At 41.8% G+C, this 24,851-nt stretch overlaps 1 protein-coding gene and 1 long non-coding RNA gene across 3 annotated transcripts in view; one reads left to right on the forward strand and one right to left on the reverse strand.

The window, feature by feature from the left end:
- TNIK (TRAF2 and NCK interacting kinase) overlaps positions 1 to 13,660 on the forward strand; it is a 391,768-nt gene extending 378,108 nt beyond the window's left edge. For both annotated transcript variants that reach the window (XM_065943139.1, XM_065943140.1), the window contains 5 exons: positions 630 to 730; positions 2,962 to 3,111; positions 4,896 to 5,055; positions 5,298 to 5,437; positions 7,614 to 13,660. In XM_065943139.1, the coding sequence (XP_065799211.1) occupies positions 630 to 730; positions 2,962 to 3,111; positions 4,896 to 5,055; positions 5,298 to 5,437; positions 7,614 to 7,697 (635 nt within the window). In that variant the 3' untranslated portion in view covers positions 7,698 to 13,660. The remainder of the gene's footprint in view (positions 1 to 629; positions 731 to 2,961; positions 3,112 to 4,895; positions 5,056 to 5,297; positions 5,438 to 7,613) is intronic.
- An 8,398-nt stretch (positions 13,661 to 22,058) lies between these two features.
- Positions 22,059 to 24,465, reverse strand: LOC136173472 (uncharacterized). The gene is made up of 3 exons (XR_010664238.1): positions 24,091 to 24,465; positions 22,705 to 22,820; positions 22,059 to 22,218 (listed from the first exon to the last, which is right to left on the reverse strand). It is a non-coding gene; the product is annotated as an uncharacterized lncRNA (long non-coding RNA).
- Positions 24,466 to 24,851: the final 386 nt, after the last annotated feature.

Here is a 24,851-nt window from a genome sequence, read left to right on the forward strand (position 1 = left end):
TGGTGAGAGACAGTCCTAACCAGTTACATCTTTAGATAGAGCTTTCAGCAGGAAGCAAAAGGCCCCAGGTATTCTGCAGACAAGTTCACTAAAGGAGTTAAATCCATACCTGTAAGAATATCCCACACCAGAGAACTGAAATGTGGGAGACCTAGGTTCAATCCCTGGCTTGGGAAGATCCCCTGGAGAAGGGAAAGGCTACCCACTCCAGTATTCTGGCCTGGAGAATTCTGTGGACTGTATAGTCCATGGGAAAGCAAAGAATCGGACATGACTGAGCGAGTTTCACTTTCATGAACATCCGACACCAGAGCACCACCCTCAGTCAGGGTGATAGATAGTGATGTGTGTGTGTGCGTGCGTGTGCTCAGTGGTGTCCGAGTCTTTGTGACCCCCATGGACTGTAGGCCAGCAGGCTGCTCTGTCCATGGGATTCTCCAGGCAAGAATACTGGAGTGGGTTGCCATTTCCTTCTTCAGCAGATCCTCCAGACCTAGGTATCAAATCCTCGTCTCTCGCATCTCCTGCATTGGCAGGCGGGTTCTTTACCACTGAGGCACCGGGAACCATTCATCAACACAGAAGCTGGAATAAATTAATAAACTTAACTCATAATGTTTCTATTACAGTTAAATATGAAAGGATCAAATTCTTGGTGATTGCCTTAAAGAATGCTGTGGAGATATATGCTTGGGCTCCTAAACCATATCATAAGTTCATGGCATTTAAGGTAAGCAGACATGTGATTACCTAACAAGGGCTTGTCTCTTTAGGTTTCCACCAGGTAACAGTGCTCTATCTTACACAGACTTGTACCAATTTTTCTATATAGAATAATTCTCTTTTAAAAGTGTAGGAACTCTTGTTTGTTATTCTAAAAGTAAAGACTGGGAATTAGCAAATGCTATTAAATTAATCAAATTAAAATTTGGGTGCACCTTCCTCCTCCATTTCAGGTCTATGCACCATACCTCTAAGTGGCTTTTAATGGGGAATGGTTACTAGGCAAAGCATTCATTGTAATATTAGACAATGAGATTCATTATACCCCCACCTAACTCTGATATTTCATCTGAAAAAGGCAGACCAACAGCAGCACTGTATCTCAAGTTTGAACTGAGTCTCTTAATCTTATAATCCTCTTAAGCCTTTTGGTTTAAAGTCCCTAAAACTCACTTGATGGTCATATATCCCCACTGCTATTGGACTTCAATGAAGTGAATACTGAATAGAGTCACATGTGGGAATGGCCTAGATTCTCTGCATCCTTCAATTTTCATTGCTTTTTCATTTTTTATCTTGTCTAAGTCTGTACTCACCGTGGTTGGCTTGATCACTCTTGAGAATCAACAGAAGTAGTATGGGGTGATGCTGGTCCCATTGACTCCAGCTCCTGAAAGCTGACCCCCAAATGCCAGAAGGACCAGGACTTACAGGCAGTCTGATGTTTTCAGAAATACACAGCCTCCCCATAGGCCGTGTTAATTTATCTTCTGTCCATTCTTCCTCTCTGCCTACGTCTCTCTCTTTACATCTCCTTGGCTCTCACTTTGCTCCTTACCTTTACAACCCTCATCTTTCTTTGACACTTTACGTGTTATTTCTTGCCACCTAAGCCATGTGAGGGCAGAAGCTGCCCTGGGAACATTATGAGCCCCTCTTCAGGGCCGAAGCACCCTAGTTCTGTCTTATTCTCTTAGCAGCACAAGGAGTTCATTTGTGATGAGCTCAGGAAGGTGGGTTCATCGATGGAAATGGGCACCCCTCCATAACCCCACATTTATGGAGAAGAATTTTGGGGCTGCATTAGGTTAGTAATAACACTTGGGATGACTCCTGAAAGCTACAGTGGTGCTGCTGTTCTGGCAAAGTCTCTCTTTGCAAAAGCTTTTCAATCAAGACCTGTTCCAGTTCTGAAGTTACTGCCATCAGCGTACAAGCCAAAGTGCAGAACTGATGGCAGAATGCTTTGTTCAGCAAACCATGGGCAGCTGGAAGGAGGGATGAGCAAAGGCAAGGGCTTGAATAGGAAAAGTCTAGAGCTGGCAGGAGGTTGAGCCCTCCTATGGGACAAGGACGTTTGGCTCAAAACCTCCCATACGTGCAAATGATGTTAGTAAAAAAGGAAGGAGGAGTCTGTTAAGTGGCCATAGCACTTGTGGTTTCACAGATTCTCTCCCAGATTTCCAGGCCAGTACAGGTAGAGTGGGGTTGAAATAATGGCAGAGGAAAAAGAGGGGAGACTGAACAGTTACCTGGGGCTTAGACTCCAGAGTCTCACACACAGAACTTTGATAGATGTGGCTGGAACTCTTTGTTTTTTGTCTAGGTGAACCCAGCTAGCCAATGTAAGGCACAAGTGTTGAGATGTACCACCTCAGCCTTCTCTCTCTGTTGGTCAAACCCAAGTCTCAGATCTCCTCATTAAGTTTAGAGAAGGTGCCCGTCTGATGGGCACTCACTCACCCAGGACAGTCAGAACCAGAGCAGGCATGATAACTCAGAACAGGCTTATTTAGCACAGAACTGGCCCCAGCTGCCCGCCTCCCCAGGCTGTCCCTAAACAAGTAGTAGCCATGCCTGGGCCTAGCTGTCACTCCGGAAGGAAAGGGGCCAGAGAGGTGACCCGACCTTCTTGGGGAAAAGGCCAGATATAAACAGGAAAGAACAGCAGTACCCAGGCACCATATGTTTAATATATGATAACACTGTCAAAATTAACAACTGTAAACCAACTTCTCTTCCCTGGAGGACAAGGGGTAGAGCAAGTGGCACAAATGGATGCTAGACTCTTCCTCCTAGAGCCAGAATTATGACTAGCTCTAAAATTGAAAGAAAGATTCCCTAGCTTTTCGATTTAAGAAAAGTTAGACGTGAACTCCCACAGGAAATAGCTAAAGGAAAAATTTATTAACATAATGTCTTTGCATGATGTGGACTCTCACAGGGTGATTTTTAAAGTCTTTTGCAGATCTCCAGCACAAGCCACTGCTTGTTGATCTCACGGTAGAAGAAGGTCAAAGATTAAAGGTTATTTTTGGTTCACACACTGGTTTCCATGTAATTGATGTTGATTCAGGAAACTCTTATGATATCTACATACCATCTCATGTAAGTTCCCAAAAGCAGACTTTCAAGACTCTCTGTTCGACGATCTGCGTGTAGAGATTTGTTTTTGTACATTTGTAGTGAAAATCATGCTAACTTTTATTAATCAGTAAAGCAGATAGACTTTTAGCCTTCACCAAATAGATTATACTTTTCATTCATAAAACATGTAAATTTAATTTTTACAGCTGCTTGAATCTGAGTAACATGTAATAGCAATTATTTGCCATTTACTGGACATGTTGTTTCCTTGGATTTTATATTAAAATACATATGATGTTTTCATTCAAGGGCACAAATTCTATTCTTTAAAGCAAGAGTATAATAGATGAGCTTCTATTTTTACTTTGGGAAGGCGATGGGTTCATTTTATGTGGAAGAAGGCCAGTGGTCCTTTTTCTGCTCTTGTTCCTCTCTTCAAGTGGAAGACAATGTCACATGGTAAAATCAGACACCCCCAAGCACATGCTCTGGCTCTAGCATGTATTCACTTTGCAATAATGGACACATTGGGCAGCCTCTTCAGCCCTCAGCTTTCACATCTGTAAAATGGGCTAAGAGGACCTATCACATAGAGTTATCATCGGCATTAAATGAGGTGATGCATCTAAAGAACACGGCACAGGGTCCTGCAATTTGCAGTATTAATATTACTATCCTGACACATTGCCTAAAACATGACTTTTTAAAGGAAATGCTGCCCATGGTTTCACGTAGTAGAAGTGCAGTGTAAATTGTGTCTCCCATATGTATATAGTCCAAGGCTAACATACAGTAGAAACTAGTCATCAACAAAGTCTGAGATTCAGTCTGTTGCTGTTTGGTATTTTAAAGAGTTTAAAGACTTTACTCCACAGAAGCACAACAATTGAAAAAAGTTATTTTAGTGCATGGCATACACACAGCATTTGTTACCACATTGCAGCTTTTTCTCATGTGTGTGTGCATGCACACGGGACTCGCAACCTACGCTCTTTTATGAGGGGACCAAGCTATCCCCACGATTGTCCTCCAACCCCTCGGTCATGTCCGCCCTGCACCTACTGGACGGCCATGACATTCTCCACCAGGGGGTCACAGCAATCCCATGTCTGTCTTCATGCAAGTCAGTCTACGCTTATTTGAATAGTATCCTTCTTTTTAATGAATGGTAATTAAAAATTTTTTTTCTCAACAGGTCATTAATTTAGATTATTCTTTTATTTAGTCACCCAGATAAACAATGTGTTTGGAATTTTCATAGCCTATTTTGGTCCCAACTTTTGGCCCCATATAGGCTGTTTCTAGCATATTCAACTGGTTTGCATTTTTCCTCATCTTTTTTAAAAGTAGACAAAAACACGAGATTTTTTTCAATGTTCATGAGAATGTGCTCAAATCCCAGTTTTACCACCACATGCTAGGACAGCTTTGGTCAAGTTACATAACCCCTCTGAGATGCAGTCACTTCCCCTGTGGACAGAAATACCTGCTGTGCGGAGCTGTTCTAAGGCCCAGAAGTTACGTATGTAAAGAGCCCATGCTTGGCACAGGGCAGGTGCTCCGATGTTGTAGTTGTTGCTCTTAGGAACAGATAAATTGGATTCTTGACTTCATCCCTAAGTTTGTATTTACCAGGGTATTTGGCAGGTCAGTGGTTAAATTAAGCAAAGCAAAACATCAGTCTCTAAAGTGCAAATGGAAAAGAGAAATGAAAGAACTTTTTTTTTTCAATTCTTAGAAGTTAATAGTTAAGATACTGTCTTATTTTGAAAAAGAATAATGCCTGGCCTTTCTTTGTCTTCTAGATTCAGGGCAATATCACTCCTCATGCCATTGTCATCTTGCCTAAGACAGATGGAATGGAAATGCTTGTTTGCTATGAGGATGAGGGGGTGTATGTAAACACCTACGGCCGGATAACTAAGGATGTGGTGCTCCAATGGGGAGAAATGCCCACGTCTGTGGGTAGGTTAACCATTCCTTATCTCCTTCAGCAGTTACACCCCCCAAATGAAACGAAAGTCAAGAAATGTGAAACAACCATTTGATTCCACAAAAAAAAAAAGTCTGTGAATAACACTTGTAAGACTTGCTTTGTCTGTTTATCTCAAGTCGTTTGTCATTTTTGTGGTTAAGATGTGAACAGATGCTGTGAGTTATTGCCCATCTAATGTTTTTAATGCAGTTTTGGAAATTCCTTTTGACAGCCTACATTCATTCCAATCAGATAATGGGCTGGGGCGAGAAAGCTATTGAGATCCGGTCAGTGGAAACAGGACATTTGGATGGAGTATTTATGCATAAGCGAGCTCAAAGGTTAAAGTTTCTATGTGAAAGAAATGATAAGGTAAATCCGTTTCAACATTTGCATTAGTGTTTGCATTTTAAGAGACCACCAGGTACCTGTGAAACCTTCATTTTCCTTTATACTGATTTGAATCACATCTGTGTTAAACAATCAATATTATCTTGAAATGGCATTATTTGGTTTGACTCATGTGAACCCTCCAAATATACTATTCACACATCAAAAAAAGACATGAAAACATCTAAAAATTTCTTGTAAACTCTTAGTAACTCGTGTGGCCTGCAGGCCTTAAGATGACTCAGCAAATACCCCAAATTCTCCTAAGCACGTAGAAGAGTTGGCCCATCATTAATCATTTCACAGAGGGTCAACCTTATGCTCCACTTTTAGACTTTTCACAGAATCACTATTGGGACATAACCCATCACATTATATTCAGCGATAAATGTAAAACATGTGACATGTAGAAATATAAAGTTTTTGAGAAGCGTCCCCCATTCCTTAAGGAACGCACAATCACAAACTCAACTAGTGCCATGTTCTGTGTCATTCCAGCCATGTTTCTTCTGAAGTGTCATAGGGGGACTGTTTTCCAGTGAAATTGGCGGTGTTCATCTGGCATGAACAGTCGCCCAGAAGGGTATTCTTCCCCCTTGCCCTCCCTGTAGACTCACCCAGAGTTCTCACTAGCTAAGCTATACTGTATCTGTGAATTCATCCTTTGTGACTATGGTCAATTTAGAAATGCTGTCCCCCAAATCAGCCAGCGTAAACATTTATAGAAAAGAATGTGATGGGTTGAACAGACCTATGTCTCTTCGCTCTCTCCCATTCCCTAGAAGCCGGGCTGGTCTTAGTATGACTCTGGAGCAGCCAGTTAATCTGACGCGGTGTGGTCTGGGTGGACAACAGCTGGAGGTGGCAAGAATGGTTTCCAGGGCCTCATCAGAATATGCCAGAAAACAGACCTGACCCCAAGTAAAATTCCAGCCCCCACCTAGTCTCTGGGGATCATAAGGCCAGGACTGATCTAGGCACGAACCCCCAGACTCTAGTGCATTGAGGACCCTTAGAAGCCTTGTTGCGAGCCCTGTCCACACCCTCAGGAAGAGGCTGAGACCACACCAGTGTCAGGGCCCTGATGTTTAGGGCCAGGGCAGACAGAACCTGGAGAGCAGCAGCCCCTTCCTCCCCTGGTTGTGTTTCCACAGGCCCTCTGTGCTTCCCCATTGTGATCCACTGACCCCACAGTAGCTTTACTAATATATGTAGCATTAGCTGAATGACACCCGTTTCCACAGAGCTTCCTAAGAAGCTGTTGGGAGAGACAGCAATGTTCTTCTAAAGAAGTTGTGGAAATGAAGTAGCAGAGACTCTACACTAGTGACAAAGTAAATGCCTTGGACCCAAGTGTGGTGTCGGCTGGTTCTTAAAGGACTCGGCCAAAGCACGTAATATTCTTTTCCTAGGCAGCGGCGGTTCATAGATGTTCGGCTTAGGCAAGCAATACCCCAAATCTTGCTCCCTTCTCTCAGTTGTTTGATAAAGTGATTTAGCAGACCAAGACCTAATGGACTGTGGTTCTCCTTATCAATGCCATGATCTCCTTCAGCCTAGGATATGCCTTCATCATCACATCAGTAGAGAAGCCAAGTGTTAACTCTTGAGATGCCAAAGTGAATAGGCACTAAACACCTTATCCTATCTGACTAGAGCCACTTGTTTTTGTTTTTATTTTAAAAATTGAAAAATGAAGCTGTGTAGTAGTCAGTAGGCCCCAAATTCCCTCTTGACTTTCATTCCCAAAGTCTGTCCTCTTTTCAATAGGGGAGAGGTGAGGGGAGCCCCTGTGACTTTCCAGAAATTAACAAAGGACCTGTTGTGTTCTTGACCAGAAATCCAGCATATTATCCTAGCAAGAAACTCCCTTGTAAAAAGTGAGCACCCAAAGGGTTGTTGCAAATCAAAAGGTAGTCCCTTCTGGGTCCCTGAAGGCCAATTCCATGATAAGTAATAGTAACCTTATAGGAATAAAGGCAGAAATGCCTACAGAGGATACAGTGTATTAAGAGATGCTTTAAAAACACCAGCCATTGAGTCTTAAGAGCTGACACATGGCAAGGATAGGACATGTGAGAGAAAAATGGATGGACGGTTGAAGAAAAGAGGGAGAGAAACCATGCAGTTGAACTAACTTCTTTTTAATTTCAAACAGGTATTTTTTGCATCCGTGCGATCTGGAGGAAGTAGCCAAGTGTTTTTCATGACCCTCAACAGAAATTCCATGATGAACTGGTAACAGAAGAGCACTTGGCACTTATCTTCATGGCGTTATTTCTAATTTAAAAGAACATAACTCATGTGGACTTAATGCCAGTCTAGAGGCAGAATCAGAAGGCTTGGTTGAACATACTGCTTTCCCCTTTTCCTCTCCCTCCACCCATCCCGATACAGTCCATCTTTCAATGTTGCAGCCTGGTTGAGAAGGAGAGAAAAAGGTGGCAGGAATTTCCAGGAGATCCCCAAGAATGCTGCGTTGTCTATGGACAGAGATGGACCATGTGCCCTTCGGAGTTAGGGATAGAAACAAATATTGTGTGCTCTTATGATTAAGCTGTGTTACGGTGGATTTTTTAATTTTGTTTTGTTTTTTACCTTTTTTTTTTCTTTACCCCCTTACTTTGTAAGAATGGGGAGAGAATGCATACTGAGAAAGTGTCTGTTTTTAATTCTGTCTGCCTGCTAGCTTTAAGTATATGATATGTTGTTAAGATCTCCAACTTCAAATGGTGAGAGACAGCACAATAAATGTACCTTATCTCTTTACACTGAAGGCCATAACTACACAGTGGGGTAATTTTAGAACTCTTTTACCTTCACCAACCCAAGAGGTTGCTTTTTGATAGCAACTGCTAATGAATTTTTAAAAGAGAAGAAAAATACTAGTATTCCCCTCTTTTGGGAAATAGATTTTAAATGGCTAAACTACTAGCCTTAGACTAATAAAATCAACTACCATTTTTGTGAGTCTGGCAGGCCCTATTTTATAGGGCCCTGTACAGAACAGAGTGTGTCGCATGGGATAGTAGTACCACTGAGTTAAGTTGGCTGTGGTGAATGAGGGACTCTATACACAACGTTGCCTCAATGATTACTGCAACAGATCAGGGCAAAAGATGGGATGACAGAGGGGGTCAGATGGAAAGAGCTTCTGGAAACAAGCTAAAAATGTATATATATATACACACACACATTTTTTTTTTCAAATGCACAAAACTTCCCAGCTAGGAAGTCACTCTGTTTGGGCTTCGTTAGGAGTTAAGACCTTGTTCTTTCTGGGAATTGGAGAATCGGTGACATCCAGGCTCTCGTTACTCCCAGCTTCCTCCTGAGGGTGCCACTGTCTCAAGATGAAAACTGTGACTGAAAAAATAATAATAATAATAATAAATGTTTCTGAGCTGCCTGTGTTCTCTCTGGGTTGGTGAGAGAAGGGACTAGACTACTAAGCCTGCCTGGGACCCAGCAGGCATCATTGGTTCAGATTTTATAGAACTTGGAAGCAAGACTTTGGCCGAAATTCTGAGACCCTAATCATTTTACCTTCCTCCAAATTACCCAACATCCGGTAAACAACGTTTGTGCAGAGATATGTATGTATTTCGTTCAGGTTGACTTGTGTCCTTATAAACTCTTCCGCGGATGATTTGAACTTTTGCGTGACTGTCTGGGGTTTTTTTTCCCAAAGCTCCGAGCATGGCCGCCTGTGGTATCAAGGTGTTGCAAAACAGTATCTGTGTTGCGCTTCCTGTTTTAACCTACCTCGTTTCGTTTGTTTCGTTTCACTGTTCATCACAGCAGTGTTATCTCCAGGAGACATATAGAGAGCTCAACTGGCAATCTCAGCTGTCTTTCACATTCTTAAAACACAACAGTAGTTGACCAAATTGTTCTTGAAAAATTGAAAAAAAAAAAAAAATCCAACAGCAACAAAACTAACGTGGCTTGTTTCTGGAGAAAACAATTACTGTAAACAGATCCAAAACGAAAAACATCTATGAGCCTACTGATTTTGCCTAAATACATGAGCAGCTGATGTACTATTAATGAGAACGAAATACACATTAGGAGAACAGCACCATTTCAATCTGGTGGCCTGGGCAAGGGGGGGACACGGAAGGGGAAATACTCTAGTTTTTGAAGTGGCTGATTCTGCCCCTCCTGTAAAGGTGGTTGTCATTTGCATTTATTTTAAGCTGGTAACACACAAATGGAATTGAGGATTATCTTCAGGCGATCACCAAGATGTCCTCATTGTGGTCCCTTTAGCACTCAAAAGCAATGAAATCCTCCCGTTCTCATTTTTACTGCTAAGGTTCTGCTGCTGAGCAAATTCCATGCCACAAATTCAGCAATAATGTTTGGGATTGAATAGCAACTACTGTAATTGGATGCTGACATGGGCAAGACACATTGATTTGGGTCTCATCCCCGCATGTGATTGCCACCAGCTCTTTATATTGCTGCTGTGGTATCTGAACCAGAAGCTTCTTTAAATTATGTTGCAAACTGATCTTTGTTTTATGTTTTGTTTCATTTTTATTTCTAAGTGATAAGTTCGAAACACACAGCTTTAACTGATTTTTTTATTGTGGGATTTGGGGTACAGTAAAGAAATAAAAGGGAATCATTGTGTTTAAACATAAGGTAGTTTGTGAATGTATTTTTTAAAATCTAGATTCATTGAAACAAAAACTCGTAAGAAAACAATATTAATGCAGTCTTGTTTACAGTCTGTACAGTGACATAACATAAAACATGAGCTTTTCTGGTGCCAAGAAAAATAAAACACAGACGTTAACCATCAAGCCACGCTTTTTATATTTTTGTACAAATATTTTACACAGAGTACAAGGCAAAACCAAATTTCAAACGGCCCCCCACAAATCTGTGCTTAAAAGATTTCTAAAGAATTCCTTGAAGCTTCTATCTCCAAAAATACATTTTCCTCCATAAGGACAGGCCCTAGCCCTGAAATACTGGAGGCCTAGGTCATGCAGAATATTTCAGAATAACTGTTCTTGTGGCTCATAACAATTACCAACATTTCAGTTTGCTTTCTTTTTTTTTTTGGCGGAAGCAAGGGGGTGGTTGTACTTTTCATCCCTGTTAATATCATCTTAAAAATAAAATGAGCCAGTTTTAGAGATAAAATCCCCTGTAAGAAACACTAAAACTGAAACTAGATTCAAAGCTAAAAAGTTTTTATTACGATTTGTATGCAAAGAGAAATGGAACCCTCCCTCCCCACTAGATCATTTCATTCCTTGCTACTCAATATTTATGATCATGCAGTCAAATCCACTGTGGCTGCTTTCACCACCATTGTGGGCCAGCGTCTGTCAGGTGATTGTCATTGCTGGGTGCTAGTCTGGGACGTGAGCGAGGATTCCTTCATGCAGGGCATGGTGGGAGCAGATGACCTACAAGATCCTTTAAGATGGGGAGAGTTCTCCCCATGCCAGTTACATTCAGATCGTTGTCCTGCACACAAGATAAGGGAAGATATCTTGCACTAAGTGCCACACAAAATCTAACGACTATTTAGATAGAGCTCATTTTTCTTGAAGACTTTCGAACAGAGCCTCAAAAAGACCAAGAGCTATTTCAACAGTGTAGATTAAGGTACAGATGACATCCCACGAGGCCACTCAAACAGGTACTCCATTTTTCTCACACTTTAACATTGCTTTCTAAGACATACTTCTTAAATACATCACATCAAGTACACCTTTTTTAAAAGCCTCTTCATTCCTGGTTGTCGAGACCTACTAACAGTTTTCTGTCTGCTTTTGTGACTTATTGGTAAGTGGTGTCTCTGGTCCCTCCTCTGCAGTAGATTAGAAAGATGTAAAAACTTCAGGCCGGAGCCATTTGGGTTTTGTCCATTGCCCAGACAAGGAAGCAGCTGAAGTCTAACCTCACATTCCATAAGCTTAAAAAAAAAAAATGTTTTCCCTACTAGTACGTGTCCTAGTTCCCGTCACTGTATTCTTGAGATGTTGACGAGCTCTTTGTGTTAATGTGTGTTGTCTTTGAAAGTCTGCTTGAACAGGCATCACCTCCATTCATGCTGATTGCTTTAGGATACAAGATGTGCCACATTACTTTAAGAAGATGCAGTTATTGGTCAAAATTTTTTAAATCTCTGGAGGAGAATAGGAGGATATCTGCAACATGCTGATGGCAATTCTGAATGACTCTGCCATGCGCCCACGATTCGCTGTTCTAACCGTCTCAACAGTTTCTCTGAATTATTAGTCACTTTTTCGCTCATTCCTCTTAACCTTAAATCTAAACAAATCAAAAAAATAACAAACAAACCCAAAACTGACCTACCTGAGACTATATAGTTACAACATAAAATCCAGAAATCTAAATTTGATTTTATTTACCTGTTAATATTTCTCATAAATACCATTACATTTTGGCCTTGATCAGGATCGCAATATCAAAAATCTTAAAATGTTCTGTCCTTGATGGGTCTCAAAATGGATATAACCTGATCTTCTTTCAGAAGCCCCAGCAAAAAAGAAAACCTCTTGAGAATTTGCAAGTTCAAAACTAACCATTGAGGGACTTCCCTATGGTCTAGTGCTTGAGATTCTGTGCTTCCACTGCAGGGGGTACAGGTTCTATCTCTGGTCAGGGAACGAAGATCCCTTACCCTACATGGCACAGCTGAAAAGAAACTGGTCATTTACACATGTCCACCAAACATTTTCTAGTATTTTTTTATTTCCAAACTGTATCACTGGAATTTGGGAGATTTTTTCCATACTTAGGATATTCAAAAATGTGCATAATATTAAATAGTATGAGACCATAACTCTCTGCTTTGAAAATTATTCTAAGGCTGTCATTCCAGAAAATGCCAGAATGCACCAAAATAAAAATCTTCATAAAAGCATTTTTAAAACAAAAATCTCTGAATAAGTTTTGAGATATTCTAAATTCACATCAAAATCTTGGACTCTGTGTCCATGATACCAAACATTTGGAGGAAGACTAGAAAATAGAAATGTCCTAAAATTTCCAGATTTCTTGGGTTTGTATAGATATCTTCAAACAAACTCAATTCCTTGTGTGATAGAGTTTGGTTTTGATAGTTGGTTTTTATCATGCTAAATTGCACTGCACAGATGGGGCTGGAGGAAAGGTAAGTTTTCATTTCTAGCAATGGATCATTGCTCGTCCGCAGCAAACATCCGTGCCCCAGTTGTCTCTTCCTCGTATTTCTCCCTCTGGGGTTAGTGTTAAGGAATAGTAATTTTGTATTATGGTTTATTTTAAAACCTCAGACATCACCCTGAATCAGAATTTCAAATGTTAGGTGAAGGCAAGAAATAAAATCTGTAGCAGGGGGAAAAAAAAGGATGACAGCTTAGATGAAGTTTCAAATTGGATGTTGTGAAACTGTTTTTGTGCATTTGGCTGTCTTTATTTTTTTTTTTTTTTACAATGTTAGCATAACTGTAGAAATGCCAAATTTATACTATTGGATGGGGAAACTATCATTTTGCTATGCCTAAGAGTGTTTATGCTGTTTAAATCTCCAGTTTTCTAAAGTGTTTTAAATTGTCAAAAATATGCTGAAACTGGATCATTCTCACCTGTGTGGGGGTATAAAGAAAGAAAACCTTCTTGGCATATTTTCTAGTCTGAACTTTTTGGTTACTTTCAAGTATATTTTCCCCTACATTCACAAAGACTTCAGTTACTGTTGTCTAAGGTTGTTCTAAGCAGTAGTTAGAAATGATTTGATAGGTTCTAAGCCTACCTTTCCTTGACTATGACTGCCACACCCTGGAATATTACTATTTTATGTTATCTCTATCAAAATGTGAATAAAAAAATATTGATAGTAGTAGGACGCCTACTTGTTCTTCATTACCACTCCCAAACTATTATCCCTTCTTCCTCCCGAACACTGGAATGCTTTGAAACTCCTGCTGTTAGCCTATGAAATCTCCAGTTATCTTCAGTCACTCCCCCTCGTTGTTTCAGTATCTTGGCTCTTAGCCCCTTCTCACCATCTCTAACACCACTCTCAATTAGTTCATGTGATTTCAGTAACCAGTTAGACAACCCTGTAAACACCCTGGCTTCTCAGTTTCCTGATCTTGACCAGTTAAACTTAATGATTACCGATTACCTTACCACCTCCTAAGCTGGTAGCAGTCAATTCTCATTTGCTCTAGGTGGACCATCGTCACCAAATAAAGGTCACCACCCCCAAAATCCCCCCACCCCCGGTTCTGCATCACCAGCTTTATCCATTCTATTGGAGAGTTTCACTATGTTCATGCTGTAATCTCTTGTGTTATAAACACCCTCAGCCCCATTATTCTCCTTAATTGCCATCTTATCTTCTCCCCTTCACACACAAGAAAACCTCAGATCAGGCTTTTATTCCCACCACAAGCAGCTCTTGCTGAGGGCACCAGTTACATTCATGATGTCAAATGCAGTAGCCAGGTCTCTTAACTTCACGCATCTTGAATTACCTTCAGTCTTTAACACAGGCTTAACACTCCTTCCTCCTTGAAAAAGTTTCTTGGCTTGGGGACACCCCTCATGCTCTTTCACCCCTCTGGCCATTCCTGCTGGGTCTCCTTTGCTGAATTCCTAGAGTGCCCAGCACTGGATATCCTCTCTCTTAAGTGATCCCTTCCAGTCTTGGGGCTTGAAAAACCAACTATACAGAGACAATACTCGTATTTTTATTGCCAGCTCTAACCTCTTTTCTGAAAACCAGATTTACACATCTAACTATTTACTTGACATCTTCATTGGATGTGCAATTGACATCTCAAATTCAACATGTTTAAAACCAAACTGATTTGCACCCCACCTACCAATCTATTCCCATTACAGTATTCAGTTCAGTTCAGTCGCTCAATTGTGTCTAACTCTTTGCGACTCCATGGACTGCAGCACGCCAGGTTTCCCTGTCCATCACCAACTCCCGGAGTTTACTCAAACTCATGTCCATCGAGTCGGTGATGCCATCCAACCATCTCATCCTCTGTCATCCCCTTCTTCTCCCGCCTTCAATCTTCCCCAGCATTACAGTATTCTCTGTCTGTAAATGGCGATTTTGCTCCTCCAGACCAGAAAATATTCTAGTTTGCCTTTTTTTGGCTGTGCTGGGTCTTTGCTGCTGCCCAAGGGCTTTCTCCAGTTGAGGCAAGTGGGAGCTACTTTCTGCACTAAGGTGACTTCTCTCGTGGAGCATGGGCTCTAGGTATGCCAGCTTCGGTAGTTCCAACACTCGGGCTCAGTAGTTGGGCACACAGGCTTAGTTGCTCCATGACGTGTGGGCTCTTTCCAGACCAGGGATAGAACCTGTGTGCCCCGCATTGGCAGGCAGATTCTTAACCATTAGACCACCAGGGAAGTCCAAGATGACACTTTTAAAATATCCACTAATATACAGGTTATGCTACTTTTCTTCCCATCTTAGAACATCAGTGTCCTTACCGTGGTCTATAAGGCCCTCATAAATCTGACCCACACTTTGCTCCATCCCCAACCACCGCTACCACTTCTCTGACTTCATCTACCTTTTCCCTAGTTCACTTTGCTCAGCCACACTGCCCTCCTTGCTTTACCCAGGAAACACTCAAAGCATGTGCCTTTCTCGAGGTCCTTGCCCTGGCTGTCTCCTCTGTCTAGAAAGCCCTCCATTCATGTATCTGTACAATGTGCTCACCCCTCCCTTTGGGTCTCTGCACAAATATTCCTATCCTATCAGAGACCTATATATGATAATTCCCAATTCCCCATTTAGTCTCTGCTTTATTGCCTCTCATAGAGCTTAGCAACGTCAATTTGCTCACTGGCCTATCTCCTATACTTAACAAGAATGCCTGGCAAATAGTAAGTATTTAATGGACGAAAAAATGAATGAAAATAAATAATAACAGAGTTTTGTAATTCTATTAAGGTATATAAGACCATTTTCATCTCAATATCAAAACAAAAAGCTGTGTTCAAATTCTATATTATAAAAGCATAGGTCTGCTTTCATGTAGAAAATGAAACACTCAATGGATTTTCTTTCCTGGGAGGCAACTGTGGATGGAAAGCACCTGGCTAATAATCATGGGTGTACTTTTTGGCTCCATGAATCATCTTAACAGGTCAAGGATTGAAGCCCTGCAGGGCTGGAAGAGAGCTTGCCACATAGAACCTTGAGAAAATTAGTATTTCGTGATTATTCCCTTTATACAGATAATGATCCATTTTAAGCTACTGGCCTTGGAGTAAGTGCAGAGCTGCTATAAGTGGGAAGAGGATTCTGAATTTTGTTTTTTGGTCTAAATGTTTAAACATGATAACAACAATTCTTTTTTTTTTTTAAAACAAGACATAAACAACATTAAAGGTATCTCCTGCCAAATGCAGCTTCAAGAAAGCCTAATAAAGCCTAATGACATTTCGGTTTTATCATTCTTCCAAGTGACAATAGTTATGAGGTTTCCCTGGGCAGCCTGTAACATCTGTATATATTCAGCTCCATTGAATGTTGTTGCATGAAGTTTTGTTGTAGGAAATTGACACATGCCTTCTGATGAATCTTTGTTTCACTCAGTCTTGTAAAGGGCACAACTTGTAGTTTCAATTTGTTCAACCATGTATTTTCCTGCTCACTTAATAAAAGAAATATTAAAAAAATAAAAGAAGAAGATAATGAAGTGATGTAATATAAAGCAATATAACAGTAAAAGAATTGTTTTATTACTTTTCATGTCTTTTCACAAATCTGTTGAGATGCAGGATAATGTGTAATTCAAGTTAAATAGCAAGGGTAATGGTCTTAATCAACCTTTTCCAGTCCCAAAGCCATTTTTGGATTCCAAAAATGCTGTAGATTCTTGGAGTCCTTTACAGAGAAAGAGAGTGTTGGTTTCTGTTATAGATGAAGAATGTGAAACAGGTGCTAAGTAATGCCTGAGGTATCAGCCACTGCAGATGGTCTAAGCATCACAAATTGCAGTTGTAAAAGACACCATAAATGACGCTAAAATAAGTTCTCAATAATTTATGTGACAATATTTTAGAGTGTTGGTTTTCTGTAAAATTGAATAGCATCAGCTTGAATACGTGTTTTTATATTTCTGTAAGCAACTAAGTTCATGTTCCATGACAACAACAATTTTAAAAGGGTCACCTCCAGCCAAAAGATAGTCATCTTTGATTCCAGAGTTCAAAGTTACTTTACCAGATGATGTCAGGACGACATGGACCAGCGGCATTATGGTCTGGCAGAATGTTCTAGCCCTACGCCCATGCTGCAGGATCTCAGGTTATCCTGTATTACTAAACTCATTTTGTAAAAGAGATGCCAGTTAAGATTGAGGAATTTAGGGCTAGGAGGCATCACTGGAGCAGAAAGAAATAGTATAGCCTTCAGGACAATCTGATGCTTTCCCCTCATCTCATCCTTTCTCCTCACTAGGACAGCCATTCAAAATTGGAGGCCCATCAATCTAACAGGCCAAAGTTAACACCAGTCCAAAACAAAGGACAACAGAGTGACTTTTCCATAAAGCTCACTCAAAGACAGTCTTGCTTGCAGGTGGCGTGCTCTCGTATAATGAAGAAGATGTATTTGAGAGTCTGTTAGTAATATGTATACATTCATTTCATTGAATGTTCTAGTTTGGTAAAGTTAATAATTGGCAGCCTTTTTGTTGTTCCCCACAAGATTTGGAGTAGCAAAGGGAATGCTTTAGTTGTGTTTTTGAAATTTCCCTGCTTAGTGGAAATTTTTTAAATGTGGTAATAATTGTTCTTTGTTGTTGTTTAGTCACTAAGTCATGTCTGACTCTTTGTGACCCCATGGACTCTAACCTGCCAGGCTCCTCTGTCCGTGGGATTTCCCAGGAAGAATACTGGAGTGGGTTGTCATGCCTTCCTCCAAGGGATCTTCCTGACCCAGGGATCAAACCTGCATCTTCTGCTTGGCAGTCAAATTCTTTACCACTGAGCCACCAGAGAAGCCCAATAACTGCTCTAGAGAACTTATAAAAGCCCAGATAATATTTTTTTTTAGTATGGAAATATACTGCCCATCTCAAAAATTGATGGGATAAATATAGAAGGGGAAGAAAGAGGGAGGAGAATCACCCAGCATCAGGCTCAAAACAGATGGCCCACCTGGTGTCCATATTTAGATTTCTGTTGCTGGCTTTATCTGGGTAATTGGTGGTTAGTCTTAGGCAGAATTCAAAGCACTTCTACAGGCCAAAGTACCAGCACAGAGTGGACATGCTGTAAGACAAAAGCCACTGCATCAGCTACCTGGATCGCAGTCACCTTATAAGCCTGAGTTTCTCAATCATTTTAAATACGATGACTTCCCATCATAACCACCTAAGAAGTTGAAAAGCACAAAAAGTTCAGTAACGCTTCTAAATGTAACTGCATTTTAGAAGCCACATCATTTGAAAAACGTCCTTGTACGTGTGAGTCATTTAGTCTATAAACAATGCAAAGTATACACTTGGGTACTGGACCCTATGTTATAGCTCCTTTGGAAAATGTGACTGTTTGCATCTTCCCTAAAGATCTTCATTTGTTTGGCTTGCTTCTGGCTGCATTCTGCAACGTGCGGGATCAAACCCTGCCACTGCATTGAGCGCATGGAGTCTTAACTACTGGTCCACCAGAGAAGTCCCAGAACCTTCTTTTGTATCTTGGTTTTGTTTTATGGCAGTGTTTAATGTGGATATGTTAATGGTCATTGGTTCAGTTCATATTAACAAAGCTGCCTTATCATCTTCAAGTATCAGAGAACTCAAAAAAAAAAAACCTTTTATTTGTTGCCTGCTTATGTGCTCTGCTCTGCTCTGCTCTGCTTAGCCGCTCAGTCATGTCAGACTCTTTGCAACCCCGTGGACTGTAGCCTACCAGGCTCCTCTGTCCATGGGGATTCTCCAGGAAAGAATACTGGAGTGGGGTACCATGCCCTCCTCAACCCAGGGATCAAAGCCAGGTCTCCCACATTGCAGGCAGATTCTTTACAGACTGAGCCACTAGGGAAGTATATGCCATCTTATTCTTTTAGAAGTGTTGGAGATAGCCACAATCTGACTTTTGACAAGCCACACACAAACCCACCTATGTAGAGAAAAACCAAACAATGACTTATTTACCAGCTGCCTAGGACAGAGATGTCTGGCAGGCTACAGTCCACAGGGTCACAAGCAGTCAGACACGACTGAAGCGACTTGGCACGCATGGTACATATGACGTAGCAGGGGGGCTTCCTAGGTGGCATTGCTGGTAAAGAACCCACCTGCCAATGCAGGAGATAGACACAGGTTCTATCTGTGGGTCGGCAAGATTCCCTGGAAAACAGAATGACTACCCACTCTTGCCTGGAGAATTCCATGGACTGAAGAGCTGGGCAGGCTACAGTCCTTGGTTTTGCAGAGTCGGACATGACATAACATACACACACATTACATAGCAGCCCTCGTGCTGGATGCTGAGGCAGAAAGCTGATGAAGAAATGATCCCTGCCTCCAAGGAACTGCAGTCTCCTTTTGCTGAAGGGCAGGCGGGGATGGCAAGGGAAGAACACGAACAGGCAGAGACAACACCAAAAGTAGGAGAGCCCAGCATTTGCCAGAGGAAGGCAGGGACTGCTCTGGGACTGAAGAGAAAGGGCCTCTGCCTGGAATGTTTATGGAAGGCTTCCAAGAAGAGGTGGCCTTCACCAGATTATGGGACAGGAAAAAAAGGGAGTGAGACATTCCATTGAGTGGGAGCAGCTGGAACAAAGGCAGAAAGGAATGAAGAGTATGTGGGCCCTGAAACAGGCAAGGAATTCAGCAGGACTAGAGAAAGTGCTGGTGGGGCAGGAAAAGCAATCACCTGCCTGCTTAGATGGTGAGCTTATTCTTTGCACTCCATGCTCTAACATAAGCCCCAGGAGTTCAAAATCCTGATTCAGCTCTCTGCCTGGCCTCCAAGGGCAATGTTTGATGAATGAATCATACCATCAGTTAGGAGCATGGTTAATTCTGTGTTGGTGGTAGAAACCCATGAGAATGAAACATTCTGGTCATGTTATTCCCAGCATTCTTTCATTTGCTGTCTCTAGCAGTAAGCCCCCAAATTTCTTCATTGAACCCCAACTTTGAAGCGTGAAGCTGTCCTGGGCCCTACTTGCCTTAACTCGCCTGGTCCTAAGAATCACCCAAGTGCTTGTTACTAAGACAAGCTTCTGGAATACCCCCACCCAGCTGTGAGCATCAGTCTGTAATTTGGGCGCCCGTGGTCTTGAACAACTGTGAACAACAACATCTCATACTTTGAGAAAAGCTCCACTTCTAGAGTTTTCTTTTCTTCCCATTTGAATGATTCAGCGTGTTTCCAATGTGTATACACCAAAAGTGTATCCAAACAACCACTTTCTCACATTGTGCAGGCATCTTGGTACCATCTTTTGATCCAAGTAGGGATTGGAGAAGACTTACCCAAAAGCTGCTATGACCAGCCAAATGGGTCAGGCCACCTAGACCACCAACCCTGCTCATCTCCTCTGCTGCTCCCCGTCATCACTGGGGCACTCTCCTGCCCACAGGGCCTGAGCCTCCTACTTGGAGACACAACACCAGCATGTGGCCTCGGCTCAGAGGCTTTGCTGAAGACACTAGACGCCTACCTGCTCTACTATGCAGGACATTTTCTTCTTGTTTTCTTGAAGTTAGTTTAAGAATATCTTTTACTTTTAAAATATACCCTTTGAAAAGCACTTCTATTGCTTGTGAGTGTGTGTGTGTGTGTGTGTGTGTGTGTGTGTGTGTGTGTTGCTTTAGTCTTGTCCAATTCTTTTACGATCCCATGGACCGTAGCCCACCACGCTCCTCTGTTCTTGGGATTCTCCAGGCAAGAATACTGGAGCGGGTTGTCATGCCCTCCTCCAGGGGATCTTCCTGACCCAGGCAGATTCTTTACCTTCTGAGCCACCAGGGAAGCTACTTTGGTCTATTTGCCTGTACTTTGCTATTCTTATTTATATGACTTTGAACTTCCTTTCTTTTATCATGCTGACCCTCTTTCTGTCTCAAAATTTTAAACCTCCATTTATTTTTACGTTCTTTTTATTGTCTCTTAGAATTAGGTTGAGATTAAAAAATTTTATTGCTACTTGCTTAATACTTGTCATTTTATGTCATTGTTGTTTAGTTGCTAAGTCTTGTCTTTTTTGATATCCTAAGGACTGTAGACTGCCAGCCTCCTCTGTTCATGGAATTCTTCAGGCAAGAATATTGGAGTAGGCAGCCATTTCCTTCTGCAAGGGATCTCCCCTACCAAAGGACAGAACCCGCATTTCCTGCATTAGCAGGCAGATTCTTTACAATTTAGCCACCAGGGAAGCCCTGTCTTTTTATACTCAACTTTTAATTTCTCTTACTTAGCTATATATTTTTTTTGTTCTATTTAACCTCTTCCTTTTATTTGGCAACTGTCTTGATCTCTGCTTCTTTGCAACCTAAAATTCTTTTTACTTTGATTTTGCTCCTTCTTTGAATATTTTTATGCTTAAATAATCTCCATTTACCTTGTGTTATTTGCTTTCAACCCTTTCCCTCTTTTTATTTACATTTAATGCTTTAATCTACACTTATAATCTTTCTTTACTCTTAATTCCTTAGTCTCCTGGTTGTTTCATTGGTCTTGTCTATTTTTTATATGTTTTAATTATTTTTCCTTATACATTTTAATTTTTTTCATCGTATTTTAAAAAATTTCCCTAATTCTAATTTAGAGCTTTCTGCTTAATCCCTTCATTTTGTGAATGGAGTTGCTGAAATGCAAAGAGAAAAGACTTGCTCAAGATCTTAAGGCGGGCAGTGATGGAACCTAAATAAGAAGCTGGCTCTATTGGTGATGAGTCTGGCGCTTTTCAGCCAAACCACTCCAATCACAATGACTGTGCAAAGAGTACTGCTCCCCTGGTGGCTCAGATGGTAAAGAATCCACTTGCAAAGTCGGAGCTACAGGAGACTCTGGTTCAATCCCTCGGTCAGGAAGATTCCCTGGAGGAGAAAATGGCAACCCACTCCAGAATTCCTGCCTGGAGAATCCCATGGACAGAGGAACCTGGTGGGCTGCAGTCCATGGGTCACAAAGAGTCAGACATGGCTGAAGCAACTTATCATGCACACATGTGCAAAGAGTACCCATTTTCTTTAAAATAAAAAATTCCAGGGACTTTCTTGGAGGTCCAGTGTTAAGACATCACGCTTCCTCTATGGGAGGGGATGGGGGTGGAGGAGGTGGGTTCAATCCCTGGTCGAGGAACTAAGATCCCACATGCCTTGTGGCACAGCCAAAAAAAAATAGGAAAATACAACACAATAAAATAAAGAATGCTCATTCAAGAGCATTAGGTTTCCGAGACATTAGAGTCAAGACTGTGATTCAGTGTCAGTGATCACCCTGGGAGAAGGTTTTTCTTGACCTTTCACTGAAAGAACATGTGGAAATAATGTGGAAAAGGGAAAGCCAAGAATTGACTTTATTTGTAAAATACACAGAAAAACAGGGTGTGAAGTCAGAACACAAAGTGTAAGCAGGGTGACGCTAAGCAAACAGACAACTCCAAGCCTGTTTTCTTGTTTCTAAAATGGAATCATCTGGCCATTCCTGCCATACTCACATTTGTGTTATGTTGATCAGATCAGAGTACCGACAGAAGAGCTCTTTGTAAACTTTGGGCCTAGTTGTTCTTAAAATGCCTATAAAATTCAAGAGAAATGTTAGACGAAAAACTATATTATAAAGAACACCACTTTTACTTTTTAAATATCAGTATGTATATTGGTTTATCTTAAAAGGGAAAGAATAAGATGTTGTGGTACTCTCAATACTCCAAATCATATCCTCCCCTTCTTTTTTTTTAAAAATCAGACTAGCTTTTGTTGACTTTCTTGTTTGATACACATTTCCATCCAGTGCTCTTGGGTTTGTAGTCTTGTGTTATATGCCTGCTTCATTCCTCAAGTTCTGATGGATTTTTAAAAATGAATATAACACTACCTTAATGAAAAATATTTTATAAGAAAGTCTGTCTTTAGCCTCAAATTTGATCTTACCAATCAAGCAATGACTTCTGCAGCAAACTTGTGGTTTCTTCCCTCATCTGTTTCTTACTTCTACAGTCCCACCAACGCTCCACTACAGTCTTTGTGGAAGTTGACAACGACAAGGAGAACAAGCATTACTTTGCACATCTGGTATTCGAGACGATTTTTTTATTTCATTATCCAATAAACTTCTCAGACAGCAATCTTCCAGGGCCTTGGCATCTGGGGTGGTTATCTCCGAGGCAGAACTGGCTCTGCAGCAGTAAATTAATGGATTAAAATGCTGAGTGAATGCTCACTGGTGAGAAATGTGGGAGTAAGAACAATGGATGAGTTAGGTCAGGTGTTACTGACGAGGACAACGGGTCAGGAACAATCTAGACCTGGAACTGCCTCCCAGTCAGTGCTACAACCACGAGAAATGAACTAGAATAGAATTGTCACTCGGGACACTTACATGTGGGAGCACCTGACCATCCATTTCCCCTTTAGTATGAAGCCATGGGCAAGAAACCCATCCCTTGCTGTGATCTTACATGTGATCTCACATGTCTTACTCTGATCTTACATGTCTTGGAAGGACAGAATTGCAAGGAACTTAGAACTTCAGTTCTAACTAACTTCCCCTCAGAGACCCTCAAGTCCCTGAGTGACTCAGGGTGGCCTGGAGGGCTGCATCAGCAATGGAACAAGAAGTTTCCTAGGACAGCATTCTTTCCTCCCCACGTTTCTGACCCTCTCTACTCTGCACCCATCAGTGACAAAACAAAGGCCACAGAGCCCACCCACAGTGTCTGACTGCAGTCTTAAAGACCTGTGTTCTTGCTGTAGCAAAGCAGAGCGATTTCCGCCTTCAGTTCAGCGTGGGCCACCTGGGGAGACTTTGGGAAGAGAAGAAAGAGGAGTGACTGGAAGTGAGAAGATAGGCAGGGCCAACCTTAGGGGAGCCCCCTCTTTTGAGAGGAGGCTGGTCACCGCAAAGAAGTCTCGGACACCCCTAGAGGCCCCGTGGGTTGCTCCTGGGCCCCTGGACACTGTGCTATCTACTACATGGAGACACGGAGGCACTGAGCTTCATTTAAAAATTTTTTTCTTTTTTTTTTGGCTGTCCTGGGTCTTCCTTACGGTGCTCGGACTTTCTTCGGTCGTGGCACGCTGGGGCTTCTCGTGATGCCACGCACTGGTTCTAGAGAGTGGGCTCAGCAGGTTGTGACACCGAGGCTCCAGAGTGCACACGCCTCTCTAGTGGCAGCATGCAGGCTTTGCTGCTCCTTGGCATGTAGGCTCTCAGCTCTCCAACCAAGGATCAAACCAGTGTCCTCTGCACCAGAAGGCAGATTCTCAACCACTGGACCACCAAGGAAGACCCTTGAGGCTCAATTTTTGATGTACTCATTTGAAAACCACTTCCTCTTCCCACCACCCACCACACAGTGCTTCCCCAAACCCACGTGCCCTGTTCAAAGAGCGAAGGTGATTTCAAGACGTAAAGGAGAGAGATATTCTATTTGGATTTATTTTTACCTGTCTTGCCACTGACGCTCCAAGTCTCTGAAGAGATGCCAGAGCCCACACTGGGTGTTTGTAAACAGTGAGGATTTTCTGAGGAGAATTATTGTTAGTTGTTCAGTCTGTCCAACTCTTTGCAACCCCGTGGAATGTAGCCCTCCAGGCACCTCTGTCCATGGGGTTATTCTGGCAAGAATACTGGGCTGGGTTGCCATGCCTTCCTTCAGGGGATCTTCCCAACCCTGGGATCGAACCCAGGTCTTCCGCATTGCAGGCAAATTCTTTATTGTTCGAACCAGCAGGGAAGCCTTTTTTGAGGAGAATGGGATTAATAAATATAGCTGAGTGTGTCTTCTCAAGTTCTACAAGACAAAAAAGCACCTGGTCAACAACTCGCCCACCACTGAGTTGCACCATCTGCCTGTTACAGTACATTCCTGGAACTCCTCTCTGTCTGGTAAACAGCTGTCACGAGAATCATTTCTCCCTGACACTGCTTCTTTTAGTGGTGACCTATTGGTCAATAGCACTGAGGAACATTGTTTGCTAAACCTTAATGATGACCTCATGATCTTCACTCCCACTTTATATATCAACCTCCCTTAGTACCCTGAAAATTAGCAGCAAATGGTACAGAAGGCAGTGAAAGAAAATAGCACAGTGTCGGAAAATGATTAACTCACAGACATTAAAAAGACACAAACTCATAAATAGAAAGATGCCCTGCAGAGTATTGTGGGCATTTAGGCACACTTGATAGAAAAATGGTTAGGAAC

Source organism: Muntiacus reevesi, chromosome 8 (genome assembly GCF_963930625.1).
Source record: "Muntiacus reevesi chromosome 8, mMunRee1.1, whole genome shotgun sequence".
In the NCBI taxonomy this organism is placed as follows: Eukaryota; Metazoa; Chordata; class Mammalia; order Artiodactyla; family Cervidae; genus Muntiacus; species Muntiacus reevesi.